Source organism: Sinocyclocheilus grahami, unplaced genomic scaffold (assembly GCF_001515645.1).
Source record: "Sinocyclocheilus grahami isolate Dianchi unplaced genomic scaffold, SAMN03320097.WGS_v1.1 scaffold297.1, whole genome shotgun sequence".
NCBI classification, from domain to species: Eukaryota; Metazoa; Chordata; class Actinopteri; order Cypriniformes; family Cyprinidae; genus Sinocyclocheilus; species Sinocyclocheilus grahami.
Window position 1 is genome coordinate 455087 of NW_015505476.1, and position 9714 is coordinate 464800.

At 36.7% G+C, this 9714-nt stretch overlaps 1 protein-coding gene across 4 annotated transcripts in view; it reads left to right on the forward strand.

Moving 5' to 3' along the window:
• LOC107601044 (MORN repeat-containing protein 4) overlaps positions 1 to 4473 on the forward strand; it is a 9011-nt gene extending 4538 nt beyond the window's left edge. For 2 of the 4 annotated variants that reach the window (XM_016293054.1, XM_016293055.1), the window contains exon 5: positions 1905 to 2630. In XM_016293054.1, coding sequence (XP_016148540.1) covers positions 1905 to 2053 — 149 coding nt within the window. In that variant the 3' untranslated portion in view covers positions 2054 to 2630. Of the gene's footprint in view, positions 1 to 1904; positions 2631 to 2848; positions 2975 to 4015 lie in introns of those variants that run through there. The other 2 variants (XR_001610878.1, XR_001610877.1) reach the window with 2 other exon arrangements.
• Positions 4474 to 9714: the final 5241 nt, after the last annotated feature.

Genomic DNA, 9714 nt, shown 5'->3' on the forward strand with positions numbered 1-9714 from the left:
TTTGGACAAGTGGTGGCGCTAGAGAGTTGGAGTTAGAGACTCCAAACTTGCTGTGGTTAATGTTGAGACTGTCCTCTATCAGTGTGCCAAATTTCACAACTTTCCCGCAAGCGGTTCTATGGGCTGCCATAGAATTTCAGCGGAAGAAGAAAAATTACGCTAACGGATAAAATAGGTGCCACTGCACCTTCGGTGCTTGGCCCCTAATAATAATTACCCTACAACAGCTCTATTAATACATTTATTATAACATTCACACATAGTGTTCAAATAGGGATCTGTAATATATTGTAATGTTTTAAAAGAAGTCTCTTCTGCTCAGCAAGGCTGCCTTTATTTGTACAGTAAAAAATACATGCCTGATTTGGTCTCAAAAATGGCCAAAAACATTATTTTACTAACTTATTAATTTTAAGTTAAGTTGTGCTTTGTTGGTATAATGTCTGCTAGAATGTTAATATTATATGATATATTATAATGCTATAAAATATTTTTAAATTGTTGTTTTGTAATTTACTTTTTATTTGAAAAGCAGGACAAAACAGCAAAAAGCACATTTTGGCAATTTAATTAATGCAAATGTGAAAAACCGTGTTCGCTATTCGGCCTTCGGCCCAGTGTTTAATTTTGTTCGGCTCCGGCCAAGAATTTTCATTTCGGTGCATCCCTAGTTTACATGCACCCAAATGATGTGTTTATAATCTGAATAATGGCTTAATCGGACTGAAAAGCCTTAATGTAAACACTTCAGTCTAACTTTCCCGTACAATGACCTCAATTGTCCATACAATTGTACTCAAGAGCATGATCTAAGTCCATATATCATACTAACAAAAAACTATGCTTTAAACCATAGGTCAAGAGCTGTAGTTCCAACCACGTAAGTTTGTGATGCTGTTTGGGAATATCCGTTTGAATTATGGTTTCAGGAAACACTGAATCATTGAACTATATTAGTAATGATGGAACTTATGACCATAGTTGCAATTATGGCGCCAATAGCCTTGTGGGCAGCGTGCTGATATATCATGCCATTTGAATCCCAGCTCGAGGACCTTTCCCAATCCCGTCCCAGTCTCTCTCTCTCACTTAGTTTCCTGTCTCCTATCATAATAAAATCTCAAAAATGCCCCCAAAAAATAAATAGATGCTTTAGGAAACGCACACCTGATTGAGCTCTATCCGAATAAAATTTTGATCTGATTGAAAAGGCTGGTGTAGACCTGAAATAAACCGATAAGCAGAAAAAAATAAGCATGCAAATGCTTGAATCGGACTATATTATTCAAAAATACCTAACATACATGTGTAGTGCCATGAATTGTAAGTTTACATGCATTTTACATCTTACAAACATGTTTATTTACATCTCGCGTTTTAAGAACTTGTTGGTGGCTAAATATTTGCTAAATATTTGCTAAAAAAAGCTTTTATGACATATGTTAGCTTTCTTTTAAGACACATCATCAAGGCAAAAACATTTATTGATTCCGATTGATGGAAAATTGTGCATGTAAAAGTACAGTCAGAATCAGAATTGCTCTTGCATATCCACCTTGTTTTGAAATGTGGAAGTAAGATTTTCTGTGAATGTGTGAGACTTCAGATTCATTTGCCGCTGTAGGTAAATAACTAGAAGAATAACAAATGGTAAAATTATTTGTGCTACAAACCAGCGCATTCATGATAAGAAATACGTTTGCGATATAAAGCAGCATAACGGCTGTTTTTGTAGAGCTGAAATAACTGGAAGCCTCACACATTTAAGTTACACATTTTTATATGTTATAAAAAAGGTGGATAATAAAAAGTATTTTTATTTTAATTATTGTTCATATATGTGGCATTGGGTTTAGGATTTGTGAAGATTTATAGCATGAATAAATATGGTATTTTTTCCATAGGGCTGCTGACATTTCCAGATGGTTCTCATGGTGCTCCGCGAAATGAGGGAGTGTTTGAGAACAACAAGCTTCTGAAACGTGAAAAGTGTCAGGCTGTGGTGCAGAGAGCCAAGAACTCAGCATCCACTGCCCGCGGCCTCTCTGTATGACAAACTGACCTCAGTGAGAGCACCCCTAACTGCGGCTTTCAGATCAGGCAGTGTCACAAGTTAAGAAGTCAAAGCAGACTGTGGATCTGCATTCAGGGGTGATCTCTGCCTTCACCAAACAACGGAGCTCAAAAATATGAGAGACCCATCAGACCCTCAGGGATGGATGAAAGTGTTTCCATTCCACACACCTCTGTTTCTCTCACATTGTTGCTCTGCCTTGGTTTCCTCTGTGGCTTAAAAACATCACAAAATACTGTATGTTATGGAGGCATGGATAAACTCGAGTCACCATCGGAGGCATTGCAGGTACAGAAGCCTGGTCACGTGAAGATATTTTTGGTAACTATATGAAATTTGCCTTCGTGAGTCTGCGATTGTATCACTTACGTTTGACTGTATTGTTACTATTGTAACTGTCTGTTTGTTTGAATCAACATATTCTTTATTGCACATTTGCCTTAGTTATTGCATTAAAAGTCAATATTGCTGGATTAAAACCTTGTTACTGATATACAACAGCGGTGAGGGAATATTTTCAGCAAGTTGTCTTAATTTGTTATTTATTTGTTAATTTCATTCATTTAAAATGAGTACATATAATTTACTAACACATTATAGGATATTATGACACTGTAGTTGTATTTTTCTTGTACATTTATTGTATTTAAAAAGTATTGGGTCATTGGGCAGATATACTGTACATTCACTTCAGATGTTTGATGACTGATTTATGTGTATTTACTTTATTTTCCAAACTGACTGCTAATGGTTCACTGTTCCCATCCTCCACAGTGTCAGACAGAAGCCTTAGTCACGATCATCTGATATATACTGACACCAAAAAGCATTTTGCACTATTTATTTGAGCAGAGAATCAAAAGACTGACATGAAAAATAAAGTGAAATAAAAGTCAGAAAACACCAATTTTCAGCAAGTTGTCTTAATTTGTTATTTATTTGTTAATTTCATTCATTTAAAATGAGTACATATAATTTACTAACACATTATAGGATATTATGACACTCTGTAGTTGTATTTTACTTGTACATTTATTGTATTTAAAAAGTATTGGGTCATTGGGCAGATATACATTCACTTCCGATGTTTGATGACTGATTTATGTGTATTTACTTTATTTTCCAAACTGACTGCTAATGGTTCACTGTTCCCATCCTCCACAGTGTCAGACAGAAGCCTTAGTCACGATCATCTGATATATACTGACACCAAAAAGCATTTTGCACTATTTATTTGAGCAGAGAATCAAAAGACTGACATGAAAAATAAAGTGAAATAAAAGTCAGAAAACACCACCTGATCTAAATTTGGTGCATCATTTTTTAATCATGCTTATTCTGTCATGATAACATTTTATGTTCTAATTTAGTATATTTTCAAATTTAACTTATTTCTGTGAAAGCAAAGCTGAATTTTCAGCATCATTACTCCGGTCTTTAGTGTCACATGATCCTTCACAAATAATTCTAATATGCTGATTTGGTGCTTTAAAAACATTTCTTATCAATGCTGAAAACAGTTGTGCTGCTTAATATTTTTTCAGGAATCTTTGATAAATAGAAAGTTCTAAGGAACAACATTTATTTATAATTAAGATGTAACTGTTCATAAATGGATTTACTGTCACATCAGTTTAATGTATCAATGCTAAATAAAAGCAATCATTTCTTTGGAAAGAAAAAAAATCTCACTGGCCCCCGAGATTCATCCAAATGAATTCCTTAATACATAACCATTTATATTTGAACATACGTAGCCTGTTATTCCTCTCTCAAGAATCGGTTAACAGAATATTAACAGGGCACAGAGCACTTATCCAGCACTCCAACCGCTAAATGAAACCAATGCAGTGTGTGACTAAAAGCTTTCTAATCATAGAACAACTGAGTGCTTTAAACAAGTGATTCACAAGCACACTGTGTGATGTTTGTGACACACAGGGAAACCCTTCATGACAGCAGGCCAAGAGATCAGTTTGGGAACTGGATGAGCCAGGCCATGGATTACATCTTTAATACAGCAGCAAAACACACACCGAGTAACTACAAAGAGAAGAGCTGGATTGTTGATTCATAAACAACCTTATATCGGGGCAAATGTTTGCTTTCAGGCTGGCGGATTGTGATTATGTAATAAGCACAGATGACGTATGTCTCACACATGGGCATATCAGTGTCCTCCACCCAAAGCCTTGTCATCTGATGCATCAGGAAACTATGCACAGCAATGAGCCTGTCCTGGCACAGTAAGCCATAGACAAAACTATAGCATGTTAAATGTGTTTCAAATGAAAGATATGTTATGCAGAAGTCAAATAGACTAAATGTTGTGCATGCATTTCTCATTTCAGAAAGACAAGCTAGTCAAAATGCTTTCTGCTGATTGGTCAGCCGAAGATCAAACCGTGCCGTCATCAGTTCTTCCGCAGTTTCACGCAGCAGAATAATAGTCCTCCGCTGCTGCAGTTGTACGGATTCATAACGCATTTATTGCAACTACATTTCATCTTTTTTCATCAAACACACTAATGAATAGCTCGACACAACTCGTACCGGGGCAGAGTCTAGACAGGTCTTTCTTCTGTGTAGACCAGCGGTTCTTAAAGTGATAGGGGATCCACAAAATAATTAGCTATAGCCTAAAGTATTTCCAGACTGTAAAGTCGCTTTTTTTATCATGATACGTAGGCCTACTGTGATTTAATCCAAAGTGACTTATATGATGCATTTAACGTTGAATAATCTAAATGAAGCCTTTTAAAAGACAAGTATTAGCTGTGGTTCATGTTTGTGGCATGCGCCAGAAAGATGCTCAAGGAGACCGAGACGCGCTAAAGCAGCGCATTGTTCTCTTTATTTTTCAAAGGCATGACATTTTGTAGTTTTGAACGTAACGTTACACAAATAAAATATAAATTTTACCATACGACTATAAATGACAGAGTATTAAGTTATTTCCCCTCGATGGGGAATATTTCCTGTGCACTTCAATACTGGTCTGCGCTTGACTGTAGTCAAGTCTGTCTGCTTATTGAGTTTATTTAACCCATCGCAATTTATTGAAACTGTGTGAAAAGTGACTACTCACCTTAAAGGAGACATATTATGCCCCTTTTTACAATATGTAATATAAGTCTCTGGTGTCCCCAGAATGTGTCTGTGAAGTTTCAGCTCAAAATACTCCACAGATCATTTATTATATCATTTTGAAAATGCCTATTTTGAATGGAAGCAGAAACACGCTGTTTTTTGGGCCTGTCTCTTTAAATGCACATGAGCTGCTGTTCCCCGCCCCCTTTTTCCAAAATAGAGCTGCGCCATTACAGCTCGGACCTGCTAAAAACAGCTGTTTTGGTTTTGATTATCATGTTTATCGCGCTGAAATCAAGCGTTTTAAACCATATGAGTTTAAATTTCTGATATACGGTTCTGATATAGTGCACACATCCGAAGCACACGGACAGAAAGCGGCTGTCACAGCATGTGAGTACTAAACTAAGTTCTCATTCACACAAACGTTTACGTTAAAAACACGTGAGTTACAAAACACAGTCGGTTATGTCTGTGAAGGTAAGCAGCTGGGAAATAAATTGCTTATTTTAGATCTGTGTGGCAGCAGCAATATACATTAAATTAATCAATAAATCCACTGCTCTCGTCTCATCTGAGGCTGGGACTCTAAACTGTTCTGTGCTCGTCTGTGCAGCCAAAGGCAGAACAGTTAGCATGTTTTGCTCAAACGTTCGCCGTGGCATTAGAACTAGTACACAGTTGTCGCTTGCGAAAACACAATAACGGCACTGTGGGTGGAAACTTACAGATTAAGGGGCGGTAATATTATAATGAGATCCCTTTGCCACGTCACCAAGGGAGCGAAATCAGACTCGCTTGTTTTCTCAGATGCTTGCAGAAAAAGGCTTACCAAAACAAAGTTGCTGGGTTAATCTTTTTCACGTTTCCTTGGTTGGTAGATGCACCGGGGACCTGATTATAGCACTAAAAACCTGGAAAAGTCAGATTTTCATGATGTCACCTTTAATGTTGTTCTAAAGGCTTATTACTTAATAACACAAAAAATGTGCACACGCACTTGCCAATTTAATGGCAGAGAATGGTGACTTTAGGTTTTTTTGTTTGTTTTTTTGAAGCGGATGCATATCTGCATATCCTATGCATCTCGTGACGTAGGCAAGGCAAGGCAAGTTTATTTGTATAGCACATTTCATACACAATGGTAATTCAAAGTGCTTTACATAAAATAAAATAAAAACAATAATCACAACAATAAAACAAGGAATTTTAAAACTTTGGGAAAAAAAAAATAATAATTTTAGGCCTATATTCCAAGCATTCTGAAGGTAGCTTATACGGAGGGTTTGGTAAGAAACAAACCGAAATGGCAAGTTATTATGAAAATCTTGCATTGCAGTGTGCAGCAGCTCACGCCGCGCACAAGTGCATATCCTTTTGAGATATCAATTATAATAAATTTTAATAAAACACAATACTACATTATAAAACTCTAACAGTAGGCTATTTAATATCTGTTGTTCTCCGGTTGTCAGTCAGAATGACAGTTCTTGTACATTGTAGGCCTATATATATATACCCAAGCCAATTTATTATTCTTTCCTTTTTGTCTTAGGGTTAAAAATATTTATTTTGAAAATAATTCATTAATTAATTTCTTAATTAAACAAACAGACTTACTGAGTGAGCAGAGTAGACTATGACAACTGTCATATCATACCCTGCCATGCCCAGCTGATGCAAAGAATAGAATTTATATCTACACAGAAGAAAGCCCTGGATAGACTCTGACTCAGTATGAGTTGTGTCGAGCTATTTATTGGTCTGTTTGTTTGATGAAAAAAGATGAAATGTAGTTGCAATAAATGTGTTAAGAATCCGTACACCTGCAGCAGCTGAGGACTATTATTCTGCTGCACGGAACTGCAGAAGAACTGATGACAGCACGGTTTGATCTTCGGCTGACCAATCACCAGAAAGGGGTGTTTAATTCCGGCCCACGTGTAGAAATCGAATATTCAAGCCATTTATTCATTTTTCTATCCCTGAAAGAAAAACAAAAATTTAAGCTGAATTCTCGTTTTTCGTTTTTTTGGAAAAAAAAAATTCTACTTTTTGGAATTTTTCTACTTTCAATATTAAATAAAAAAACGAATGAACGAATGATACACTGATTCTCTTTTGCCTTGTCTCTGCTGTTACTGTTTGCCGTTTCTGGACCCTGCCTGTTTCGACCACACTCTCTTTTAATAAAGCCTGCAAATGTATCCCCACTCTGTTGTCACGCCTCCTTCGTTACAATACTGATCTGATCAATTTATTACTATGCTGCTATTTATACAGAAAAAAATACAAATTATAAGCCTAATTTTTATATAGATTAATAAAAGCTCATTCATCCAGTATACTAATGAATTGGTGAGGACAGGCACCTTTCAGCACTAATTAACACAGAAAGTAAATAGTTACTCAGACAGAGGTGGGGTTGTTCTCCAGCCGTGCACCTGTTCACAGATGCTCTAATGAATCCAATGCATCTCCATGTGTCTGTCAGGCCAGACCAACCTCTCTCATCTGTTCTAGTTTCTCCAGTGTCTCCTTTGTGTCAAACTGCCATTGCTTCACCTGTTCTGTGGCCGTAATGCCCTCCTAAAAACAAGAAAATTAATTATTTATATCCAGCTGTTTCCAAATTTTTTATAATAGATGAATATTTTTTTCTCATCCTAATCTGTAGTACTTACAGCATTCTTGATCTGCATATCGGCTCCTGCCAGTATAAGGAGTTTAACAATTTTAATACCGATTTAATCTGACAGCATCATGCAGTGCCGTGTCTCCTTCCTTTAAAAAAAGGAAACCTTCTTAAATATTTTGATTGAATTATAATCGGCATGTTGAGTACAACTGTGTTTTCCTCATGAATTATTAATCTGTTACCCAATCTTTTGCATTAATATTGATTCCACTGATTAGAAGATGTTGGACCACATGACTGTGACCTGTCCGTGTGGCCACATGCAAAGGTGAGCTAAGCAGCTGTATGGGAGAGAATTATAAGATTTTCTAATACTACACATACAGCTTATTTTTATATACTTTTCAGTATTTTGCAGTACTTTGTCTCTGGCATTGATGCCAGCTCCCCTGTCCTGAAGAACTTTCAGTGCTAAGAGACTTCCACCTCTGCAAGCCCAATGTACAGCCCTGCAGTCCAGCTAAACCGAGGGCAACAAAAGCAAATCGGTACAATCACAACATAATTTCAACAATGAATTCACTTTACCAACACTTATATACTGATCTCACCCTGTCTTTAAAGTTGATATCAGCACCTTTGTCCAGTAATTTTTCCACTATTTTAGCATGATTTTCCAAAGTAGCCAGATGCAGCGCTGTTTTCTTGAACTAAGACAAAACAGTTGTATGAGCAACTGTGTCACAGAGGAAGTGAAATAGAGTTATTACAGTTAACTAAAACTAAAACCATAAAAAATGTGTTACTTGAAATTAATGTTAACTCAAATATTTTTTTAATGTACTAAAATAACTCAAATTGAAAATAAATAAAAAACTATAGACATTTAAAATAAAATAAAAAACTAACAAAAAAAAAGGCTGGATCGCACACAAACACGCGACCATGAGCTCACCGTTCAAGCCGGTGCCGTCCACCTCGACAGGCCTGCCCTCTGCCACACAATGGGAGTCCATTTTTACAAGAATCACAGCCCAATAAATACCCTGTTTTGGAGATTATGTTATTTATAAGTCTTTCATTAATGTCAAGTGATGCCTCATAAATGCCTTCTAGTTTCAAAGAACGCCTGTTAACACACAATGTCCCATCGCTGAACGGCATTCAGGAACATTCTGTAAGGTGTATGTGGGCAAGAATGCACACTAATGTCTGATTATGATGAAGTGTTTGAGAGAAGGACGGAAGGAAGAACAGAAGCACGTGGTTGTGAAGGTGAGATCAAGCTGACATTTTTAAAGGGGTCATATGATGCAATTTCAAGTTTTCCTTTCTCTTTGGAGTGTTACAAGCTCTTGGTGCATAAAGAAGATCTGTAAAGTTGCAAAGACTAAAGTCTCAAATCCAAAGAGATATTCTTTATAAAAGTTAAGAGTCATCCATACCTACCTAAAACGGCTTGTTCTAACACGCCTCCACATATCTACATCACTATGTGGAAATATTAGCATAATGCTGCCCAAATGTGCACGCAAAGAAAGAAGGCGTGGTTTCAGGAACAGCAGTAGTGTTGATGCAGCCATGTCAGGGAGATGCTGTGTTTCAGTGCGAAAGCAAAAGCACTTTATTTGGCCTTCCGGAAGTAGATGCAATTAGGAATCATTGGTTAAGATTTATTTACAACAGAACAGCACAACCCAGATGTTCGAATTTGTGCAACACATTTTATGGATGACAGTTTTTTGAGCCTAGACGAGTACAAGGCTGGCCGTGCACAAAGGCTATTTAAAAAAAAAAAAAAAAGGGGGTCAATTCCAACTTTGCTATGATAATCTGGCACTTCTGAATCAGCGACTGTAAGTATGTTTTGTTATTAGTTTAAGTATTTGCTATTGACTGTTCAAATGCGGAG